Source organism: Accipiter gentilis, chromosome 1 (genome assembly GCF_929443795.1).
Source record: "Accipiter gentilis chromosome 1, bAccGen1.1, whole genome shotgun sequence".
Taxonomy (NCBI): domain Eukaryota; kingdom Metazoa; phylum Chordata; class Aves; order Accipitriformes; family Accipitridae; genus Astur; species Astur gentilis.
Genome location: NC_064880.1, coordinates 55,488,159 through 55,513,626, shown reverse-complemented (window position 1 = coordinate 55,513,626; position 25,468 = coordinate 55,488,159). Strand labels below are relative to the sequence as shown.

The 25,468-nt window shown below is 37.5% G+C and overlaps 1 protein-coding gene across 22 annotated transcripts in view; it reads left to right on the top strand.

Annotated features, from left to right (window-relative positions):
• Positions 1 to 25,468, top strand: part of BAZ2B (bromodomain adjacent to zinc finger domain 2B) — a 285,742-nt gene that overhangs the window by 189,010 nt on the left and 71,264 nt on the right. For 14 of the 22 annotated variants that reach the window (XM_049809455.1, XM_049809609.1, XM_049809529.1 and 11 more), the window contains exons 3-5: positions 4,018 to 4,128; positions 8,666 to 8,821; positions 23,847 to 24,008. In XM_049809455.1, coding sequence (XP_049665412.1) covers positions 4,122 to 4,128; positions 8,666 to 8,821; positions 23,847 to 24,008 — 325 coding nt within the window. In that variant the 5' untranslated portion in view covers positions 4,018 to 4,121. Of the gene's footprint in view, positions 1 to 1,773; positions 1,810 to 4,017; positions 4,129 to 8,665; positions 8,822 to 23,846; positions 24,009 to 25,468 lie in introns of those variants that run through there. The other 8 variants (XM_049809512.1, XM_049809491.1, XM_049809502.1 and 5 more) reach the window with 3 other exon arrangements.

The following is a 25,468-nucleotide window of genomic DNA, read 5'->3' as shown; positions in this document are numbered from 1 at the left end:
GAGACTGTGTTGCTGCACTTCACTGGTCGTTCAGGTACTGTAATTTCTAAAATGACACTGTTTTCCCTTCTTGGTAGCTGAGGAAAAGGGTAGTAATACAAATGTGCATTCATGTTTTTCTAAGTTCTAAATGCATTTCTTCACCTCTATAAAATAGGTAGGTGTTCTGTGCATAAGTAGTGCATAGTTGAATGAAAATATTAGCTCGATAGACTTTAGCAAGTAAAAAATTTGGGTGCATAAGAACTGGTAAGTAAAGTAATATGGAATGTATCCCTGGGTAATTATATGCAGGAATACTTGTTTTAGATATAAGTTCAAGTTTTAGGTGTGAGCAGGGAAGATAACCAAGTGATTCTCAGGAAAAGAACCTGGAAAAGTCCAGTTGTTTAGCTTAGAGAGGTGAATAGGAGAACAGGATTACAGATAACAAAAGTAGGTGATAGTGCTTACTCTGTCACAGAATGCTAGACTAGGTAGTGGCCTGATAACATACTACTGACTAGTCATGTTTGGAAACTGGGAGCCTGAGCTTCATAGTACTGGGAGCCCTAGCACACAATTAGGTATGTAAGACTCTAGAGCAAAATGTAATTCTTTTGAGTTCTTAAACATAAATTATGCTACCATGTCAAGGAATGCATGGTAAGAATCCCCCCGCTCTGCCCCCCATCTGAGTTACTTTCATGACATTGTCTATAGGAAGCCTACTTATACATATATTTATGAATCTATTTCAGAGTTTTCTTGATTGTAAGCTGCAATGAAACAGGCATGTCGACAAAGTATTGCCAACAAGGAGGCAATGCATTTGTCTTTAACTCAGTGTTAAAAATCACCTGATTATCAAATGACTGGATAGATCAGGCACAAATCTATTGTGTAGTTCAAAATTAGAGGAAATAGAATGTTTAATACCTTATTTTTGAATATATACAACAAAAAGGAGTAAAAAACGGGCTTTCAAATATCTGAAATACTGCTGATAATCTTTATACTTCTTCATCCTAATACTCTAATTATTTTTGCAGCTATCCTTAGAAACAGAGTTTTTGTTTGATAGACCTAAATAGTAATTTCTGTAAAAAGCCTGCTACTGAAACTGCTCACTTGTGATTTATGTTCTGTGGTCCTTTAGCACTTAACTGATTTTCAAACTACTGTTGGCATAGGATTTCTAATGTGGATTCCTGTTAGCTGTTTCAGAACTACCCTAAGAAAGAATTTTTGTTATGTATTTAAAAAATATTGTATTGCAAAGATTGAATACCACTTTATGATTTTAAAGGTTATAGAGGTAGTTATAGATAGAGTTTGCTCAGTGCCCTCATGAACGTAAGTAATAGTATAAAATACTGTCAGTCTTGCTTCTGTACAACAAGATTTAGTAGTACTAGTTATCTAGTGCAGATGAACCAAGTACCAAAGTCTCATAATCAGGATATGAAAAAAATAGTTATGTGGAGAATGAAAAATTGACTTTTTACACAGAAACTAGAAACACGTTTTTAATCTATTTAAGCTGAACTGTCATGCACAAAAATATAATCCTTAAAAACTGATATTCATCCCAAGTCAGTATAAAATTTTACAGTGATTCATTTTTTTTTTCTTGGAACAGAAAGGTTTGTGAAACGTCAGTTCTGAAATGATGAAGCATTTGTTTCAGTTTGACGGCATCTGGCGGAATTGCCTCTTTTGGGCACTTACCAAACTGTTGCCAGAGAATCCTCGCATTTGAATATTCTTCAGATACTATTATTTCAGCCTCTGCAGTCACCACAGAGTCCAGTCTCTGCATCAGTTTTGGTTAGTGCCGGTACTTATTTGCTGTTTAGAATCTGCTTAGCAGTGTTGGAATACAGATGTGTGGTGCCATCATCTCCACTCCATGAACTATGTCTCCGTGAGTCTTAATGTTATCTCCACAGAACTGGACTGTCCCATTGTCATTGTGCTATATAAAGCATGAGTGCTCATCTTCTTAGGCTGGACAAACTGCACAGCTTTTCTGTTGGCAAAAGTAAATTATATAATGGGGTCCTTTTCTTGTCACCTCATGGAAATTTGTTGTGCCAGGAGTGGCTCGTGCAGATTAATTGTACTAGTAGGCTGCTTTTTTTAGGGTGAGCATTCCTGATTAAAAGTGTTTACATCTGTGTAAGAAGCTATCTCCACTAATCTATTTTTGTGTTTTGAGGGTGATGGTATCAGCTTTTCCCATCCTAACTCAATGTAGAAGTGAAGATAACAGAAGGTGAAAGGGTGCTTATTCAAAATAAAAGTGGTGACTGCGAAACATACATGTATAAAGTTGATAACCTCATATGGAATACAAATAATACAGATAGATTTGCATTTATTTATTTAAACCAGACTCTTAGTGTTGATATTCTGGGTTTGAAATATTTGTTTTAAGTAGACTTGGGTCAGTTGAACATTAAGTGACTCCCTGTAGTGCTGTGTTGCGTGATGGGTACTTCGTATGGTCATTCAATTTTTATGGTACAAATTGGATAGATTGTATTTCTTGCCCAGCATCATGCAGCTTTCAGGAATGTATTCTGAGGTTTATCCAGAAACGAGGATCATGGAGGATTGTAATTTAACCTGACCTGTGTGCTGCTTCTCCCTCCATGGAATGTAAAGCAACTGAATTACAATGCCCTCTGTATTCTTTCTTTACCATAATCACGAAGGTAATGAAATGTGTGAATGCGGAAGTATTTGAAGTGAGGTTTATTTCTAACTAAAACTACCACAATTATGTGTAAAATGGGAGAAGATAAGACTTTGAGTTGCAACTTAATTTGCATGTACCATTTAATGATGGGTTTATCTTGTCAGATGGAGTCAGAACAGATGCATCTTTTTAAAATGTCCTGTTTTGTCCTGAGTCTATCTAAAGTGGCCATTGCATGTTACCAAATAGTAGAATGGCAACTGATTCCCTTCAGTGTTTCCATTTTTGCTAGGCCAGTCCTGACTCAGTTGTGCCAAACTTAAGACTTGGATCTGCTTTTATGTGGCTTTTGGTAAGCCACTTTATGTGGGTAAAGACTGTTAAACATTTGTACAATTGTGAAGTGATATATTTGTGATTTTATGGATATTTTCACTGCTATGGATTGTGATGCCATAAACAGCGAGTTGTTAGACCACTGATTGAATCTGGCCTGGGATTAGAAAGAGAAGGGCTGTAAAAGGTTCAGAGAGTAATGCAGGAATGTACCCTGTGTGCCTTGCATAGTGTAACTGACAGTAATATATTATGGTTATTTTTAGAAAGAAGTGACTTTGTAGTTCGTATAGTACCTATGAAACACAAACCAATCTTGCTGTTGATTTACTAAAAAAAGTTTTATTGTGGTGATTAATGTACTAAGAAAGGTTTTATTGTGGTGGCTTTTTCCCCCTAGAGTTTTATGTAAAGGGCTTAAATTATTGGAAGTGACATAATTACAGTGAAGTTCTGCAAAACTTGCAATATTTAGCACTTAACCTGGCCTTTAAGGTTTGTACAGCATTTGAGACATGTAAAGTGAATCTCATTGATTATATTGTCACTTTTATTTGAGTTCAAAAAAATCTCAGATGTCTAAAACATTGTAGCAGTAGTAGACTGCATATTGGAAGGTCAATGACCAGACCTTGTCACCAGAGCAGGGAGCATCCCAGGGAGCCTCCTGTGTCCATAGCTTGTCAGTAATGAACTGGGGCCATTCCTGTGGGTGCTACGCTTCCTCCTCCGTGAGGTTTTGGTCAGGGTACTTGTTTGTTTTGTGTATTTTTTTGGCACACCCCTGCTTTTACACCCACTCCTCCTTGGTTCTGCAGCCTCCGTGATATCACGGCGCAGAACCCATGGGTGCTCCTTGGCCTGCTGGGTCACCTCCCCAGCCAGCACCCATGCTCTGCATTTACCTTCTGTCTGCTGACCTTTCTGGGCTCTGCTCCACTTTGAAGGAGAAGAGTTAGATGTTAAATTTTACTTCATAAAATGAAACTGCATTTCAGATTTGTGATGAACTCTGCTGTGCTGGACTGTCTGTTCTGAGAGACTCTGACGTGCAATGTGTTGAGAGGAACTGACACAAATCATTACATCTGGAAAATAAAAAATGTCAGGTTTGTGGTTTTTTTTCTGGTTTTACTTAATTTCTCGTTTGCAAATAAGAGAGTTTAAAAAGCAATCACGAAAGTTCATAATGATTGATTGGCAAAATACACTAAAATGGAACAAATGTCTAATTTATACTTGAGGTGAAAAAGAATATGGATCTGCTGTTAACGGCTATGGACTTTTTTAGTCACAGAACGCATTAGGTCTACAGTGTAATTATTGCTGATCCTGACTAATGACTGTTTCGGGGATTATCTCTTTTGGAGTCAGCCATCTGCTGTGGTTAGAGTAATTAACTAAACATAATTAAGCGTTGACTTAGTTTGAAAGCAAAAGTATGTATGTGTCTTGGAAAAGAATATAATTTCTTCAATTCAAAATCATTCAGAAATACCAATATTCCAGTTTTCTATTAATGACTTTAAACAAGCAGCTGAATTGAAGGTTGAAAATGCAACCCCCACCCCCCTGCAAACTGAAACAAAAAGAGCAGGGAGGAAGGAGGGGGGAGCCTTAAAAGGGCAGTTTATTACTATTCTCCCAGTTCTTATTTGATGCTGTATTACCAATTTAAACAGATGGATTACGTAGGTTAAAAGCTTGCACCTATAGCTAAATTTACATTTCTGTATTTAAAAAAAATAAATTGTTTTACCAAGGAAATCTTCCCATTTATGACACAAATGCAGATTGCTTATAGGTGGTTCTTAACTGTGCTCATTTATAAAATACATTAGATGGTAAAGACTTATTTTAGTGTTGTATTATTACACACAACATGACAGCAATTTTTTTTAGAAATTGGAGAGTTCTGGATGGTTTTGGCAGGAAGCATAAGTAGAACACAAAGTTTCGATCCAGAGTTTAGAATGCAGGGCATTAAAGCTTAGAAATACCTTCCCTTTTACAAGTGATTACTGTAATAATAACATTATGATATGTTTCTAATGTCCTTTATGCCATCCATATATACAGTAAATTCACTGTGGCCATACTTACAACAGTGAATACTAAAATACAACAAAACCATATGTTTTTGTGCAAGGACTGCCTGTTGGCCTCACCTAAGTTCAATCATTCATAGTGTCTAAAAAATGTACTTTGTTTATATTCATTTATGTCTATTTCTTAATCTCTATATACTAAAGATAGTAAATTTTTTGTGGCGTGAAATAATGCATCTGTTTGCCAACGCTACAGACTTAAATCTGTAGATAAGTACGTAAGTCATAATCCCTTATGAAAGGCATTTCTATTAATTATTATCCTTAGGAATATTTATAAAATTTAATGGACATAATATAAGATTTAAAGTCTACAGTATATACAGTATTTTTCAGTGGCCTGCTTCCACTGATTAGCAGTTTAGCTGAATTATATTCACAGATTACCAAAAATCAATGAGGTATTCTTTAACTGTGGATAGAAAATGCTTAATTGGAGAAAAGTAAGTATTTAGGAGTTCCTGAATTAAAAATTTAAAATATTTAATAATATTCTGCCTTGATAAGTTTTGTGAAGGAAATAGTTTTTGTGATTTCTACTACTGTTCTGAAGGAAAACTTAATAGCCCTCACTCAGTATAGTAGTAGATAACTTTTTGCACCATATCAGTGCAAGTAGTTGATTCTTTCGTATTTGCAGAAAAAAAAATCATTTTATTCTGCATGCATGAAAATTATGTGTGATAAATTGGGCTGTAAAGAATAAAAGCAATGAAGTCTTTTGGTGCTGTTCTGTGCAGAGTGGTTGTTTGCGGTTTGTGTAAAGGGTAGTCAGTTCTGTATGACATACTATAGTACCCTTGCTAGCAGAATTTTCACTTCAGGAAAGTAGTATCTTTTTTTTCTACTAGCTAGCAAAGTCTAGAGACTTTATTCGATACACAGAAATTGCCATGTATAAAAATTATTAGTATTGAGGAATTAATGGTTTAGGTAAAATGTGTATCTTACAGATATTTTGTGTGTTTCTCTGTGACTTTTGCTTTGTATTTCCTTTGGCTTTTAATTTAAAATTCATTTTTACTGACTGAGAGGAACCAAGGCGTGATGGGTTAACCCTGGCTGGATGCCAGGTGCCCACCAAAGCCGTTCTATCACTCCCCCATCCTCAGCTGGACACGGGGGAGAAAAATATAACAAAGGGCTTGTGGGTTGAGATAAGGACAGGAGAGATCATTCACCAATTACCGTCACGGGCAAAACAGACATAGTTTGGGGAAAATTAACTTAATTTATTACAAATCAACCAGAGTAAGGTACTGAGAAATAAAACCAAATCTCAGAACACCTTCCCTCCACCCCTCCCTTCTTCCCGGGCAAAACTTCACTCCTGGATTTCTCTACCACCCCCCACCCCCAAGAGGTACAGGAGGATGGGGATGGGGTTTACTGTCATCACATGTTATTTTCTGCCGCTTCATCCTCCTCAGGGGGAGGGCTCATCACAGTCTTCCCCTGCTCCAGCGTGGGGTCCCTCCCACAGGAGACAGTCCTCCACGAACTTCTCCAACGTGGGCCCTTCCCACGGGCTGCAGTTCTTCACGAACTGCTCCAGCATGGGTCCTTTCCACGGCATGCAGTCCTTCAGGAGCACACTGCTCCAGCGCGGGTCCCCCACGGGGTCACAAGTCCTGCCAGAAAACCTGCTCTGTGGACTCCTCTCTCCACAGATCCGCAGGTCCTGCCAGGAACCTGCTCCAGCGCGGGGTTCCCACGGGGTCACAGCCTCCTTCGGGAACCCACCTGCTCCGGCGTGGGGTCCTCCATGGGCTGCAGGTGGAGATCTGCTCCACCGTGGACCCCCATGGACTGCAGGGGGACAGCCTGCCTCGCTGTGGTCTTCCCCACGGGCTGTAGGGGAATCTTCGCTCTGGCACCTGGAGCACCTCCTCCCCCTCCTTCTGCACTGACCTGGGGTCTGCAGGGTTGTTTCTCTTACATGTTCTCACTCCTTACTCCGGCGGCTGTTTCTCCCTGTCCCAACTTTTTTCCCTTCTTAAAAATGTTATCACAGAGGCGTTACCACTGTCGCTGATGGGCTCGGCCTTGGCCGGGGGCGGGTCCGTCTTGGAGCCGGCTGGTATGGGCTCTCTCGAACACAGGGGAAGCTTCCAGCAGCTTCTCACAGAAGCCACCCCTGTAACCCCCCCTGCTACCAAAACCTTGCCATGCAAAACCAACACACAAGGATACTGCATCTTTCCGGAGAAGCAGATAACAGCCTTTATGCTGGCTTTCCAAATGAATATTTGGGAAGTCACTGTTCAACATAACTTTGGATCAGAAGTCCTGTTTAACACATCAGTTTTGTAAATTGATTAAAATGGAATTTGGAAGAGTGTGTGTCTCCTGTGTACTTGACGTTCTGTTTTACAAAGACAGGGAGTGAGATTTTACAGCAATTGTTTTACACTTAGTACTTGGCCTCCTCCGGTTTCCAGTGATAGGCCTGAGAAAGGGTGTTGCCTCTCTAGCTGAAGGAGAGTCCAGGACAGGAACCGGTTTCTGAGGAGTTCCCTGTTAGGAGTTAACTGTACTTAGTTGTCTTGCTTTTGTAATAATAAAGGGACTCTGAAATGATTTCTTCCCCACCTTATTTATACTCTGATCCTGACTCGCCGTCAACTGCAGTTCTGGCAGATGGAGTCAGATAGTCCTCTGACTCTGCTACCAGTATGCTTAGGCATCATTTGCTTGGCTGTAATTTTGAAGTATTTGAGAAAACTATTTCTCAACAAGTCATATTTTTTAATAATAATTTTACTGTCTGTTTTTCTTAAAATACACATGCTTGTTCAGTGAAGTCAGTCTGGTAAATTTGGATGTAGGCAATTCATGGCACAAATAAAAATGCCTTATTTTATATGAAAAGCTCACCAGGGAAAAAACAAGCTAGCAACTTACAGGAGTTGTTATACTCATACTATCTCACCATAATTGCTGTGTCTTTCCCTAAATTAAGAGACTAAATGTGGACTTCTTAGCATGTATTACAAGTCCTTTAAAGCTGGGGTCTGTCCGGGAGCAGCAAGAGCAGGGGTGCTCTGCAAGGAGGGACAAGCTGGCGGGTGAGGATGACTCCGGTAGTGCTTTTCCTGACCCTGGCACAGTCCCTCAGGGTCTGAACACTGTGCTGGTCCAGACAGGGTCCAGACAAAACTAAAGAATCTCTCAGGCCCAGGGTCCATTGGGTAGTCTGATCAGGAGTAGCAGAAGATAGGAGCTGATGCAGGCCTGGAGGGAAGCTGTAGCATGAGACATGGGATCTCACCCGGAGACGTGGGCACAGGCCAGGCTGGAGAGCGGTGACCTGACTTGGGCAAGGGCTGGAGGTGCCAGCCTGAGCCAAAATGGACCTCCTGAGTGGATGGTGTGGGTGGTGGTCCCAGGCGAGGCTGTTGGCATTCAAGTTGATATGTGACATAGCTCTCGATGGCACTGCCTAATTCCCTTACTGCTGCAGTTGTGCTGGATTCCCCTGATGACGTGAGTGCTGTTCATGTGATGTACCTCTCATGTGAAGGCCTCTATCTTACAGATATGGAGTCTGGAGAGCGGTTAACCTCACCATCGGTCTCCTCTACTGCAGCTGCTTTGACTCCAGCGTCTTCTACACTGTCTGTAGCTTCAGCAGTATCGAAAGGTGGCCTTTCTACTGGAGCTGCACCACTGAGTTCCACAATCAACACATGCGGTAAAAATGACTCAATTATATATTGCAATGTGATTTCAGTGTTTGCCAACATGGGTAATTATTACAAGTCAAATTGAATAAGGTTGTGCAGATGCGTTAAAGAAAAATGTTTGGGTTTTTTTTTTTTGCTAAACAACAGTAGTATCATGTCAATACATTTTACATAGTACTTGTTTATTGAAGAAATTAAATGAATTTAAAATTGTCTCTTTCAAATGTAAAAGAAACTTTCAGTTTGCAAAGCTGCCTGTGCCACTTTCAGATTAAGATCTAATTACTTCTTGACTATACATCATGTTCTCAGCATTCAAGCCCAACCCCTACTGTATTTTTATATCTAGAGGAATAGTTTCTTCATTTCTTCTAATGGAACTTGAGATTGAAAAGGTGAATTTCAAAGTGTCATAGTCTTAGATAGTCCTGACTAGCGTGAAACATCTTGGCTTGAATCAGAAACTTGTAAGGAAGATTTCTCCATGCAGAAATCTCATTTTTGTGGATGAAACTTGTATTTCAACTGGATGATGTATATGTCATCAACAGAACAAGAAATGGTAAATATCTCTTCCCTGCTGTTTCTTTCTTCACTTTAGAGAACAGATGATATACATTCTTTTTGCTAGCCTGAGTACTACTGATTCCTATAAGATATACAGTAAATAGGAAGTTTTTCAGCTTAAAGTCATGGTAATCTGCTACTCTCAGAACAAACTTGGTTCTTGCAGAAGAGTGAGCAAACGTGTACTCTCCAAACTGAAAAACTCTTATGCTCTCATACCTATAGAACCAGTAGATTCTGAGTGCCCTATTACAGCCTGTATTTGTTTATTTGCAGCTTCCTTGGGATGAAAAAAACAAACCAGAATGTCTGTGTACCTAGAATTATGTCTTAGCTATTTATTTTAATTACTCTAAAACCATCCAGAGGAGTTCTTAACTAAAACTGGTCTGGAACAAATAACAACATGTTTTATTTTCAGTACCCCACTACAAATTCAACTCCAAAAGACTCTTATGTCTATGTTCATTAGCCCATGCCATTTGAAATGGTTCTCTGTGGTGATTCCCAGAATGTAGTAGGACTTCATTTACATATGGCTATAAATGTTCGGTCCCAAACTGAGGATTTATGTGACTCATTTACCTCTCCTTTCTGCCTTTGCTTTATAGATACTACAGCATGTGATTTTGTATTGCTTGTAACATTGTGTGTATATATAGGATACATATTTGGTCTATCAAGATACAGTAAGACTAAAGCAGATGAATAATGTAATAAAGATACTGAACTGACAGTTTCTTCTTCATTAGAAAATCCAGATAGTCCTTTTCTTCAAGGTTTTAAAAAATCTATTCTCAACCTTTATTTAAAAAAAAAAGTTTCATTTCTGATAGCTAATAGTCAAAAAGACTGATAGTAATTCCTAGTATTCATGGGTTGTTTCCATTTAGTTTTTATTTAATGGTCAGATCCTTTGCCTGGCTGCATCTGATTTTTAAGAATGTATATATTTTCTCAAGGACACTTTGTATTCCTAAAAACAAGCTGGAATGTAGTTTAATATCAGTTCTGTCCCATCAGTTTTATTTATGAGTATGTCCATTTCTCTACCTGGCACAGTACACTAGGGTTGCTGTTGCATCCACTCTGAAAAGGTATACACTGTCTTAGAGAAATTTCACAGAAATGTTTATGCTGTGAACCAGCCAAAGGCTGTTTTCCCATGAATGACCTATGGCTGGAATGGCAATTTCATTGAGTCAAAACGTTCTTGAATTTACAAGATCCTATGTAGTCAAGATAGACTAGTATCCTAGCCTATTCCTAAATGAGATGCTATTCACTTCTGTGATATTTAGGAAAAAAAAAAAGTGACAATGTCTGTCAATCTCAATCAGATAATTAAATTATCTTCACATTTAAAAATGTATTTCTCTAGCATCTAATAATTGTTTAAGAATGAACAATTATTCTTACTAAGAGAAGGTGAAGGCATCTTAATCTATGCATTTGATTAGAGAGGCTTTTTTTAATTCCAGTTCATCTATTTATTATCTGTGTAGCAATCAATAGTCTATTAAGTAGTCTTCGCAGTGAACTTGACTGGATACCCTGTCAGGTCCCCACAATACATGGTGAGTTGGGACTGGGAGTCTTTATGCTTTGCCAGGGAGATTACACTACAGATGAATTATTTTGGCATATTCCCAGGTCAAATAGACAAAGCACCTGTGTGAAACCATTATGGAGTATTTCACATACTGTTAGTTTAATTGGTTAATAAAGCACTAGTTCCTGAATAATTGAAGCATTCCAGTCAAGTAAAGAGAACTTTACTTGCTTTCTTATTATTCACCCATTGCTGAAAATAAGAACCTGCATTGGAAAAGAAAATTGACTCTGGAAAGAAGTTTAAATTCATCCTCATGCGATTGTTAGCAACTTTGGAAGAATATAAATCAACAGCCTTTCCTCACATGAGTAAATGATGTCACAGTTCAGTGTTTTGTCTTTATGAGGGGCAATAATACCAGTGTGTGAAACTGTTCAAAGCTGAACAATCGAGTCTTACAGTTTCAATATTATCAGACCTGAAAGGTTCTTTATTTTTAGTTTTCAAAAAAAGGAAGTTCATTAACTTTTTATAAAAGGAAAATTAAAACCCCAAACAAACAGAAAAAACAAATGCAACTTTTTTCTGAACCAGAAGCTGCTTCTATCAAAGCAAAAATCTTCAGTCTTTTTGGAGTCCACTATTTCTCCTTAAATGAGACCCAGAAGAATTTTAAACTTGTGGACATAAATGCACAAAGTCACAGGATTGTTTTAATTGGAAATGTCTGTAATTTTCCACTTTATTTTCAGATCTACGGTAACAAAGTTGTTTGGTTTTTTGTTGGTTTTTTTTTTTAAGACCAGCTATTTTTATGTGTCTCAGTCTTTATATAAATGCGACATTGTGAATCCTGAAATAAATGTTGAGAAAGATCAGATTTAGTGCCTAAAATGTAAAACTGTACAAAAACCTGTCTTTTGTGATAAGTGTTTTTTATAGTGTTTGGTTTTGTCAAAATATTAATCTGAGGCTTGTGGGTATTTATTGACTTCTGGAGATTTCCAGGATTCTGAATGCAAAGTGACAACAGCAAAATTGAAATGGATATGTAAAAATAAAGTAGTGATTTACAGTTTGTGGAATGTACAACAATTTCAAATGTTGAGGGAGAATGTGATGGTAACAGTTAAAACAATGTGGATACCTAGATTAAGTACAAGGATGTGAATGACAGAGTGCAGTTGTCAGCTGTGATACTAACAGAGTACCTATAGTGTTATACAATCTACATCACAAGTTCTCAATTTTTGGAAATCAATGTTAAGATGGTCAGTACATCTTTATTTTAGTGTTTTATATACGTATCATTAAGAAGCATTCTCAAAGTTTCTAATTTCATTAATAGCAATAATTCTTTAAACATAATACCAGCTTCATTTAGACTTCCTACTTCATGTTATTACCTTAATGGGCCAGAAGCTGATTTCTTTCTCAGTGTTTGGACTGCACAGTGCAGTGCGGTCCAGGCACTTGGCCAAACTCTGTTTTTTAGGGGCAAGACTGTGAGAATAATATGCCAGATGTAGGAAAAAACTACACAAACCCCTATTTTTTAAAAATTCTGTGTCCTCTAATATTTGCCTATAAGGACTACACAGATGAGTGAACAATTTTTGGACATGGAATTTTACCTTTATTTGTAAGAAACTGACTTAGTAGAAACAACATTGAAAGAAAAACAAATTCAGTGCATTGCTTTTTGGATGTTAGAGATTAAGGGAAACCATTGTATTTGAGCACCTACGTAATTTCATTTAAAGCCAGATCAAGCACCTAGTAGTTTTCATATTAAAGCAAGCATCATTAAGAGTTGCCATGTGATTGATACTTTTTAAAATATGGCTAAGTAGATCAGTGCTCTGGGTATGTTCCTTGTATTCTTACTCCTCAAAGTTAATCATCTGCAGTGTTTGTGCCTAAATTATGTATCAGCTTTCTTGGTAGAGTGCAGTTTTGTCAATCCCTTTTGAAACTTTCCTTTTTAAAGAAAATTAGTCCAAGACTAGCTTTTTTTAACCTATGATTTATGAAGGAAAGTTAAAGATGGAGTCCTTGCAATTGCATTCATATTTGTTACCTGTGTACTTGCTTCTGTGAGAGCATATTCAGAATGCTAATTTTCGGGTGTGTTTTTTTTAAAGTACTTTAATGAGATAGCCAGTGCTTTGTTTTTAGTTTAAATTAACAGATATTTTTGACATTTCTCTATTCAGATGAGGGTTTTTATTTTTTTAAACGAATGGTAAGAGTGGACAATTGTTACTTATGTATATATAAACCATATCCAGCCTTTTCCATGCTTTCCAGCTTTTTTACATTGAGGGACATTCACCAGTACCGTGAAATCACGCATACAAATAGTTTGGAATCATGCATACAAGCAGTTTGGAAGACTTACTGGTGTTGGGAGGCATGTAGAAGGCAAGCTTTGCTAGCACTGTTATGATTAAAGAACAAGACAGAAAGGAGGAAAATAGAGAGTAATTTGTGTCATCCTAAGCAGTTCTCTAGACTTGCCATGTAAGTTGGAATGCCCTTAGCATTGTTAGAAATATCATGTTATTTTTGTATTTCTGCTGGTTGGTGCATTGATGCTTTGTATTTTAAGGCAGTATTTAAGTATTTATTCCTTTTTAGCTGTTCGGAAAACCTTATATTGCACCGTGAAGTTCATTAATATTAACAAAGGCATTCACAGTTATCATTCCTTGTTACTAAGAGACCAAGCATTGTTGAAATGTATGTTGCCCTTTGGAGTAATGCTTTCAGTCATTTATCTGTGTAGTGGTTAGTAGAATTTAAAAAGCTGTGCTCAAAAATATTTAACCTATTTGAAGTAAGTCAAGAATGTTAAAAGAGTGCAGTTTAATATGAAATCTTGCTATGCAGAGTGTGTCTACAGTAAGTTAGTAACTTGAAGAGCAAACACTAAAATAGGAAAATTAAGGAAATACTGGAATTAATTACTAGACAGATGGTTAATGTTTTCATCAAATCAGAAGAAAAATGTCATTACAGTTCAGTTTATTGTTACAAGATTTTGCTCCCATGTTTCCTTTATGTTTCATTTCTGCCATGTTTCCAAATGCATGTTTAAAAATTGACGGCTTCTCTTTTCTGGACACATTAGATAATGGCTTAGGTAGTGCACGATGTATTTTTCTAAAAGGCTGTAATAATGTGTACTATAGTATAAAGTCATCTACTCTTTTTTTTTTTTTTTTTGTGTGTGTGTGATGAAGAAAGTTGATGAACTTAACAGGCTCAAAGGATGTTTTAACTTAAATTATGCATTTTAAACGGTCTATGCAAGAGTCAGCAAATAGAGAAGCCCTCTGTAGAAGTCTTGTATTCCATAGCGATGATACTAGACTTCAGATGAAATAAACTATTGCCAAACCTGCCTTTTCCTAGTTATTTCTGAGTGATAGATGATACAATGAATGGTCTCACCATAGTGGAAGCTGTAAATACGAAGGTAACAGCTGTTGAGTGTTTGAATGGTGCTTTTCTATCAAAGAACAGATGAGACCAGAAGAAAGGGAAGAAACTTTTGTTCTAAAGCATTTGTTGTTTCTAGAGCTTTTCAGTTAACTTGGTCAGAGCAGGTTTATTGTGAAAGCAAACTAAAGAAATAATACTGCAGTGTACATAAAAATTAAATGATGGAAGATGTTAAAATTGCATTCATAAAGTGCAAACTTGCAATCATCTTGCAGTTTTGTGCAGCTAATCCCCTGGTGATTTTTTTTTTTTTTTTTTTAAAAAAACAATGGACATTTCTCCAACAAGAACTATGAAGGTGGCACAATAGAGCTTAACTGTTGCTTGATTAGGCTTTCCTCTAGGATTTCTAGTGGTTCTTTTGCTGGTTTGCATCACCTTTTTTTCAGTTCATTTCTACAGATAGAGTTGTTCGATATGTGTTGCTTGTTCTGATGATTTTCTCAGAGAGGTAAAGAATATCTAGCATCTTCTGTTAATTCATACATTCTGGTTTTGCAGAGGGCTGAAGCCATAAAATTTTGGTTTATTAATTTTTAAGGTGAAAGCCTGACAATGTGATAATGGCTTTCTAATAAGAAAAAACTAATCAACTTTTAATCACCCCCGTCTGATTTTTCTGATAATGATGCGATGTACTCATCGTTTACCTTCTGAAATGTTTAAGTTTTATCACAGTGGCATGACTGAAGACAGTGCTTGTAGGTGGAACAGGCTTTCTGTAATGCATTTGTTTCGTCATGAGACTGTGCAGTAAAAAACAGTTGCTAGAGGGTGTTGAATTGGGTCAGTACCTGCTCTGGAAAGTTTTAAATAAGCACTGTGACTGGACTGGTTGGCATTTTCATTGCTGCACGTAAGAATTTCAGTGCTTCTGGCAGGAGATCTGAAGAACAGAGTAAAATTTACTGAAATAATCTGTTCAACAAACGTGTTATGGCCACCCTGTACAAGACAAATCGTGGAACATACTCACTGTAGGCCACCTCTACTGTCATTTGTCACCTAGCAGCAAGATAATTCTGTCCACTTCCCACCTCCAACAAATAGCACCTAGTGAGTAGAGGGGTGTTATTGTCTGCCTCTCTTCAAGAAATGTGTTTACTAAAAACTCAAATGATGCTATTTTTCTGCTAGGGCAAAGGGGCAAATTGTTCAGGTGACACACTCCTTGCAATGAGAGACTTTTTACATACGTGAATGTGATTCCCTCCAACATGTATAGAGTAAGTCTTTGTAGTTCAATAAAGTACATCAAAGAGAAGGTCAAGCCGGCTAGGCTGTAACAAGCAAATATCACTGTGCTGGTGATTCCATAGGTTAATCTGCTGAAAATTACAGTAAATTAGCCTTCTGGAGCTTCAGCTTCCACAGCTAAAGCGCTTCTGGCAGTTGCTACTTGTTTATTCAAAACTACCTTGGGTCTCTGCGTATCTGTAGATGTAGATAAGAGGGATATTTACTTCCCCTGGTCTACTGGCTGTCCTTCTGCTCATATAGTCCAGCCTGCTGCTGACCTTTGCTGCCAAGGCACACTGCTGGCTAATGTATGGCTTGGTGTCTGCTGAAACCCCTAGAGTCTTTTCTGCAGAGCTGCTCCCGAGCCAGTCAGTCTCCAGCCTGTATTGTTCCAAGGGGTCATTCCTTCCCATGTGCAGGACTTTGCTTTTGTTCTTGTTGAGTTTCATAAAGTTCCTGCCAATCCATTCCTCCAGCCTGTCTAGGACCCCCTGGATACCAGCCTTTTCCTCAAGAGGGTTGACTGGAGTTGCCCCAGTTTGATGTCTTCCACAAACTTTGTGAGAAAGCACTTTGTTTCCTACTCTGGGTCATTGGTAAAGATGTTAAACAAAACAGATCCCAGGATAAAACCCTGCAGTACTCCACTTGTCACAGGCATCCAAGTAGAGTAGGGCCCATTAACCATTATCCTGTGAGCATCCCACTGTTGTCTTACCCATCTAGTTGTCACCCCATCCAGACCATAATGTCCTAATTTGGATTAAGGAATATTTGTGGGAGACAGTATCGAATGCCATGCTTAATTGGAGGTTAATGACAAGAACTGTTCTCCTCTTGTCCGTAAACCCAGTAATTTTATCACAGAAGGCATTCTGCATGTGCCCAGGAATGTGTTCCTACATGGTTCATATAGAGGGTTTGCTGCATTATTTTCCAGGGGACTAGCATAAGTCTGACCATTTTGTAGTTCCTTTGATTGTCCTTTTGGTCTTTTTTGAAGATGGATGCAACATTGGCCTTTCTCCAGTTGTTGGAGACCTCCCCTAACCTGCATGACCTTTCAAAGATCATGATAGAGTGTGGCTGGTTCTATCCTTAAGTCAACTTACAGTTATGGACTGATTTGGCTAGAAACCATGGCAGTTAGATACATGATGGTTATGAGAGTTTTCAGTATGTCCACTGTATGCAGTCATGATGGGAAATGCATAATTGTGTTATAGCTATTCTAGTGTCAAAAGTCAGGTCAGAATATTGTTCTGGACACTAATAAATTACAAGAAAGAAGCTTAAAATGGCCTTTATGCTTATACCTGTCAACAGTAACAAATTTAAATAAAAAAAGTCTATGTAAATTATAAGGTTTTAGAGAGGTACGGAACACTGGCAAGACTTCTGTAAATTAAAAATGTAAATTGGAAGCAGAAATACCTAGTTAAAATAAATGTTTTTGTTTACTACTAAATATTTTCTCTATTTTTAGGTATATTTGCCTGTCATAACTGTGTGTAAATTTTCATATGACGTGTAAGCTGCTAAATGCAACTAGTTGCAAATAATTTGTTATTACACATGTGTGGAGGTGCTTGTGGTAGTATTGATTTTTACTCCTTTCATCACCTGTATATGCAAAGAAAAAGTTTGCCCTGTTGTACAGATGTAAAAAGCAAAGGAAACCAGTTCCTGACTCTGAAGAAGTTACCACAGATTACAGTTTATAAGATGATGATGAAATGGTATGAAACTGAGGTAAAGAACTGGATTCTTCAAAAAGAGTAATTAAAATAGTTGGATTGGAATTGAGTAATGTGTATTTCTGAAATATGGCTGCAAAATAAAAATATCATTGGGATATCATCTTGAGTTTACACTGAGAAGTGCATGTAAATTTGTAGGATCTAGGAAAGCTCAGGTTGGATGGGACTTCAGGAGGCCTCTAGTCTGAAGAGTAGAAGCCATTTACAGGGTCAGACCATGTTGCCCAGGCTGTTACCTGGTCTGGTTTTGGAAACCTCCAAGGACTGGGACTGCACATTGTGTCAGGATAATCCGTTCCACTTCAAATAAATCTACTGAGAAAAAAAAAAAAAACCAAAACACTAAAACTCAGACGAGTACGGAGAAGTCTTAATGTAGAGTGTCAAAAAAAGTTTCTCAGTGTCTCATTCCACAGGTTTACATTATTTTAGATTTGTGTACTCCTGAATCTTTTCTAAGGGAAATGCCTACCACAGACTGCTAGGTTTGGAGACACCAGACTGTTTTTTCTTTCTTCTCTTTGTTAAAGCCACAGATTGAAGACCTTTTCTGTAGACTGTTGTTTTTTTGGATTAGGTAACCCTGTCAATTTAAAAAGAAAAAAAAAGAGGAATCATGAGAGTTGTTTTAAAAAAATGTCTTTCACAGTAGTGCCTTTGCTTTTTGGATGCTGTTGTTGAAGTCCAGCTATGTGAAAGATATCCTATTGTAAAGCAGTTTTTTGAAGGAAAAAAAAATACAAATTGGCTTTAAGGCAAAGCTCTAAGACGGTCAAGAAAAGGAGAAGATTCTTACCAAGATGTAGGCTACAAACAGCTGTAACATCCAAGCTTGACTGGTGAAGTCACTTGATGTGACTGTTGACAGAAGACAGACAAAGCACTGTAACGCTTCCTGTTGTTTGATCATGGGACTGGAAATTAGTATTCTAGGAGTTTTAAATGAAGTTGTGGGCTTTGAAAATGTAGCGTGAGATTAGAACTAACTGCTGTGGAAAATGTTTTAGGACTAATGTATATCTGGCATTTAAAATGGATTTTTTTTTTTTATCACCTTCAGAAATTGAGCCATGTTTAATTCAATGTAATTCATCTAGGACCATAGCTAAAAAGATGAAATACACTGTTTAAGCAATATAATAGCAGTTTCACAACTTCTCCAAGGCAAAGCTAATGGCTTCCCTAGAAACAATTTTGTACTTTTGATACCAGTGAGGACTGAATGTAGAAGTGCCTATGAATGGACAATTTGATCACGATCAATGGAAGTTTCTATAAATTTTTTTTAAAAACTAGCTTATAGATGTTTCGTTTTAGATCTCAAAAATGACTGAAGTTATTGGGGTTTTTGAGTTGTATTTTAAAATTTACAAAACGTGTCCAAGATATCTTTGTTATTTTCTGCATTTCGTTATTAAGTTTGTGCATTGTGTGTTTTGTAGGCCCCTGTTCATCTCTGAAATGGGATATTTTGTGTGTGTTAAGGATAGATACATCTAACAGTCTTGCTTATAAAAGCATATTTTTCTGTTTCTGATCCCAGTATGTTAAAGGAACAGACTGTTTTCCACTGCTAGCAGAAGTTGCCATGGCAAATAGAATACATTTTTACATTTTTGCTTACAAGCCTTTTGTTAGAGTTGCTCATGTTTTCAGATATTTTCTGTGTCACAGAAATACAATGCCAATACTGGAAGAAGATTCTATATGTAAAAATTAATGATAGCTTTTACAATGGAAAACCTTTTTATTAATTTTTTTTAAGCTTGAGGTTGGACTTCACTACTTCTGTTTGGATAGTGCAATTTCAAGTGTTGTTTCTTCCGCTCAGGGCATACGTTCAGAACAGCTGGGGATCAGCTGTGTAACTTACTCACTTTGTCGAGTGCCTTCCCAATGGTCAGCTACCCAGTCTTTGGTCCGCATGCAGGCAGCGCAGGGTATTCAGAGTTTGGTGGCTTGGGAGCACTTGGTACACCCACAGACTTAGCGGCACATCCCCAGCTAGCACCTTTTCCAGGTAAATGCTGTTGCGAGGAATATTAAACTGAAGAAGAGGGTTAACTGTCCTCGAACTAGGCAGACTTTGTAAATTACTTCAGACTATAGGCTTGATTTAAGTCCAGGATGATTTTGATGAGAACAAATAAGTATATTGGCTGAGTTTCTCAGGAACAGTGTTTTCATAGTAGTCTTCTAAGAAACAAAGGAGTGCTTGATCTCTTTTATTCTTTCCATCACAAGGTAACATCCCTCTTCATTACATGGTGTGTTGATTGCATAAACACAATAATTGAAAGTACTCGGCCAGTAATAAGGTGGACTTGTTTTCCTTTATAAATGTACTTTTTGTCTTTTAGACTTAACAGTGAAATTTCTGTCCAAACTTGGAAAAGGAAATTTCATTTGACAACTTCTTGCGAGCTCAGTGATTTTTTTTTTTTTCCTTTTCTTTCTTTCTCCTTTTCCCCTCAGTACTTGGTACTATACAGACATATAATTTGTCTGTAATAGAATTGGTCAGCATGATCTTGTTTCTCCCTTGATTTTATTCATAAGTAAAGGGGTTTATTTTTGGTGGCATGTTGTAAAATCAGTAGTCTCCCATCCTTTAAAATCAACATATTGCACAAGAGAGATGAATACAGATGAAATGATGCATCTGACTTCCACCAGTGCATCTGACTTCCACCGTAAGGTGTAAGCTACTCAGCCAGTGTTTTTCATCTTTCCAGTCTCTGTAAATCTTATATCTGAGAGCAAAGCTTTCTAAAGTAGATTAAATACTGTAATGCATTCTCCAAAGTATGCAGTAAGTCAGGATTCTTCTTAATTCACTTTTTCTGTAGATTGAAGAAAAGCTATTCCTGCCAGGAAGTGAGTATCTTGAAGAGACCTCCCCTTTTCTTGGCTGGCCAGGCCCTGCGTGTCCGTCCCCATCCCTGCCCCTGGTAGAATTTATGGTTGTGGGATTCTGCCACCTGTAGAGTTTTAGGTACTGGTAAAAACCTGCAGCAAATATTGCAAAGAGATCTTTTAGTATTTTTAAAATTTTGTTTGATACAAATGACAGAATTTTGGTTTAGTTATTAATGCCAGAGGAGTAAAAGCAGAACTTTTTTTACTGGGAGGATAATGAGATACTATATATATACCTATACAAAGCAAAAGCATCTGAAAGAAATGCATGTAGAGGTGAAGTAGGAGGGGTAAAATTTCAAAAAGCAGTGAATACTGATTAATTTGTAATGTTCTCATTCAGTTATTTTTTTTTTTTTATTTTACAAAAAGATTCTTTCAGTTGTAACAGTCATCTAATGTGTGTTAGCACAGCAGAGTTAACCAGTACTTGTTTTAAGCTTTGCTATAAGGGATGGTAGTTGTTCATATCTTCCATTGACTTTGTTCCATTTTGTAAGAGAAACTCTCTTTATTGAGAAAACTTTATTTTTGCTAACATAGTGTCGTGGCTGAAACCAGGACAAGTAGGAATGAAAGAACTCTGCATCTGACCTTAGACAAATCTTAAAATTTTGGTTTTGCTGTCTCACTGAAGGTCAGTATTTTCCATAGGGCTTGATAATATAGTAAATAATTTTAAGTTATCTTAGGCAGTCTGTCTGTATGTAGTTGTTATAATCTTGCTTAAGCCTTTGAACAGCATCTTTGTCCTTAATTCAGCAGCAATTTGTCTGCACATGTACTATTTTATATATATTGCCTAGTGACCATTGTTTTTAGGTTTCTTGGGTTAGTATATTCCAAGGCAATGATTCTGTAACTTTGTGGGACCACTCAGAATACATAGAAAACTACTATGTATCACTATGCTCAAATTCCAAATTTAAGATAATAGAATAGTGGGAAGTTTTTGCAGATCGATTACAGCCTGCTTTTCATACCATGATGAAAGTTTTGGAATTGTTGCTCTAGGGTGTTCAGTCTTCTGTTTTCATTGCTGGTGTTCTAGCCATATTTTGTGTCTTTTTAGCAATGAGAATCTTTCATTTATAACATTTTTAAATCACTGTGATATATGTTCTTATGATTTCAGTGTCTGGTGATGCTGGCAGGTTAAAATTTGTTTATTAGTATTGTTCAAACTTCATTTATGTATTCACTAAGAGTCTTAATTACCACATGTAACATCCTTATACTTACGTAGCAATTTCTTACTTTCTTTACCTTCTGTATGTTTTTTATAGCAATATGAAATAGCTGTCTTAAAATGCATTAGACTAAATCCTGCTCAACTCTATGGTTTAATTCTTTTAATCCCACTAGTAATGCATGTGTGTAAAACAGCAGAAGCTCATACTTAAGGCAGAGTTCTTGTCCTTGTAATATACAAAACTTGATATTTTTATTTTAAGAAATGAAGCATGCCAGTGGGCCAAACCACAGATTTTGCTCTTTCTCAGCTGTTCACGGGGTTATTAGGCAAAACTATGTGTGTCCTGGATGTACGCCACAACTCAATCTATGTTTCAGGGTTCAAAAAAACCCATAATTGCACTTAAACCCTAAAGAAATAATTTTGAAGGAGAGGAAAAGCAGTCACAGAAGTCAGAAGAGACTTGCTTACCACCTAGTTCGTCCTGTTACTTGTGTAGATTATGCCTTCCAGTGTATTTCTAGTGCTTAGTGTTACATAAACAAGTTTTCAGTGTAAGACTGGAAAGTGTACTCACAAATTTGGTGTTTTAAGCATAAAAAAAGCACTGTGTTTTAACAGCGTTTTTGTATGAGTCAACTGTACCAAAACACTTACCATTGCTACCCTTTAAACACCTTCACAGAGTTGTATGGCCAGTATAGGACCTGGCCAGGAGATAACCATCTGTTCCACAGCTTGAATTATTTTATATGAACTTGCTTGTTAGGTTTTATGTAGACCAAACCTATGTTTCTAGCCCTTGTCACAATGGCATTTGTGTGTTATGTTTCTGATTCTTCTGCATCTTGTAATGTGATACCATTTCTGTTTTGATTGTGATGAGTGTGGAGGGTTAGCTTTAAGAGAAGTTTGGAGGAGATTTTTCTTTCCTGAAAAAATATTACTGCATTTTTTTTTTTTTCAAACACACACAATTTCTTTCACGTATATAATTTCTAACATAGGCTCTTCTTTCAAAAGTTTCTTTCCCTTCAGAGGGATTTGAAAAGTTATTGTGGCAGTGTTTTGGGTTTGGGTTTTTTTTGTTTTAGTTGGGCTTTTTTTGTGGTGTTTTTTGTTTTTTTGGGGTTTTTTTTGTTTGTTTGTTTGTTTTTTCAGTTGTTGACTAGTAAGTGTGTTACAAAATGATGTTGTAGCTACTGCACCAGCTATCATAAAAGAAGACCCTGACACTTTTATGGAATTCCTCTATGCCAAGCTACACGCTGTTTCTGGGCTCCTGCTTAAGCACAGAAATGTATGACAAGAGCAGTGCACTGGATATTTGGCTCTTAAGTGGCTGTTCAGGCTTAGCAGTGCCTTATGAAAAAAATGTATAATCAGTTTGGTCTTGCAGAGTTTCAAGAATCTGCAGAAAAGGATTACATAAGGGTTGCATAAATGTTCTGAATAGTTGCTGCTAGAGTAAAGAACTTTAAAAATCAAAAGTTGTAGGGACTGTATCAACTCATTTGAGTTAATTTTCCTGGAAAACAAAAATCAATAACCATTTAAGATGAAAGTTCAAAACAGCAACAACCCCCCCTAAAAAGTATTAGATTGTTTCTTAAAATGCCCAACTGCTTGAATTTATGTAACAAGCAGCACAGAGTAGCCCTGTTTCTGGTTGTGAAACAAACATTTTAATAGGGATGTTACAGAAAAATATAGACTGCTTTTTTATGATCCGGTGTCAAACTCCAGGGTAGAAGCCTCTTAGAGTGGGTATAGAGTTACTATGGAGTAGCTAGAGATTCCTATATTAAATAGGTCATCTCATGGGGAACTGCTTCAGTTGTGTTTTTGTGGTGGAGGCCTTGGAGTATTCCAAGACTGAGATTGCAGAGGTGACTTAAAGCCATTGTGCTTTTTTATAGTTCTGATACAGGAAGACTGCTGGGGTAATAGTGAATGTTCAAGAGTAACCTGCGGATATTGATCCTGTTTATAAGACTACCAGTTTCGTTTTGAGGTGATCACTGTCACATAGCTTTCTATTAAGTATTTATTTTCAGAATGTGTTTAAATAAAACTGCATTGACATCTTTACCAGAATGGCTTTAATGACTTCAGACTAGAGTTGCTGCAGGAAATCGATGTCATTTAAGAATTTCCCAAGTGTTGGGCTTTCTTCTTACTCCCAGATTCAGTAAATCTGCTCTAGATTATGCACAGCAACATGCTTACAGAAATATTTAAATGTATTATTAGAACAACTGAAGTTTGCTTTTATTTCCTTTGCGGTGTAGAATGGTGGCGAACGGCGGACACACACTCTCGTCCCGGGGCAGCTTTTTTCCCCCCACTTTTGGGAATTCCACCATTGTTTGCACCTCCTGCACAGAATCACGATTCTGCTTCATTCCACTCAAGAGCTACAGGAAAAAGTAGTCGGAGCAGTACAGAAAAAGGTAATGGCTGAAGTTAGAGAGGGAATAATCATTTTGAACTTCTGCACCTGCAGAAAGATGTGGAATTTGAGCTTTACTTCTCGTTGTTCTTGCCGTTCCTAAGCAGTTCTATAAAAATTGATTCTGTTAGCTAAGCATGAGACATCCAAGTATGGGCTTTCAATAACAAAATACTCTTTCTGCTAATATTTCCCCTCTGCCTCTTTTTCCTTAGATAGTTTGTCTGGGACTGAGTAGAAGGGAGATGTTTTCTTTTAAAATTTGTGGTTTGGTGTAGGAGGCCTTGTACTTCTGTAGTGAATACTGTTCCTCTGCATATAAGAAGTAGGTGTCAGGTAGTTGTTTGTTGGGGGGGCATGGAAGGAGGGATGGCTGTGGCTACAGGATCTCAATGAAAATAGCCCAATGACATTAGAACATTTTCTTGCGTTGCAAACCGTTATTTTATGTAGTGGTATTACACGCCTTTTGAAGATGCAGGATAAGTTTGTTTGATACTAGGTTTGTTCAGTTTAGAGAGGGGGCTGAGGGGTGACCTCATCGTTGTCTATGGCTTCCTCACGAGGGGAGCAGAGAGGGAGGTGCTGGTCTCTTCTCTGGTGTCCAGTAACAGGATGTGAGGGGGTGGCTTGAAGCTGCATCAGGGGAAGTTCACATTGGATGTTAGGAAAACGTTGTTCACCAGGGTGAGCAAGCTTGCCAGGGAAGTCGTTATGGCCCCAAGCCTGTCTGTGTTCAAGAAGCATTTGGACAGTCAGTGCTCTTGGATCTGTGGTTTAACTTTTAAGTTGTTCTGTGTGGAGTCAGGAGCTGGACTTGGTCCTTCTGGATCTCTTTCAACTCAAGATATTCTGTTCTGTGGTTTTATGATGTACAAACAAAGCTTTTTTTTTAAAAAATAGTTTTGGTAGGTTTTAGGACCTGATGTGTGTTTCAGAATCAATCTGACAATAGTCCTGGGATTGCATAGTAGCACATTTGTGTGGTTAGGGGTATTTTCTTAGAAAACAACAGTTGTCTTGACAGATTTCAAATAGCATTCCCACAACTCTTCCCCCCCCCCCCCCCCCCCCCCGCCATTTTACTCTTTGCAAAACTTATAAAATACTTTGGGCTTCATGTGGTTTTCTTTGAAGCCGATTGATACTTCAAAATTGTAAATTAATTATTCTGTAAGATATTTACGGGAATGTATATTTTTTGTGTTGCCTTTCTTCAAAATCATCTTTTTCTGCCCCTGACTAGATTCAAGGATAGTTTGGTCTTAAAAATGGACAATTTCAGATTATTTTTTTTCCTTTTTTCCCCTCCTTAGAGTGTTACATGTGTTCGTTCTTTAAATCATGGGTGCTCTGCATGTTTTAGTTAAACTAACTCTGTGAGCAAATCAAAGTGACTCTTGGATGGCAAATTTTTAGTATACGTTGGGAGTAACCTGTAAGTAGTCTAGTATCTTGTTA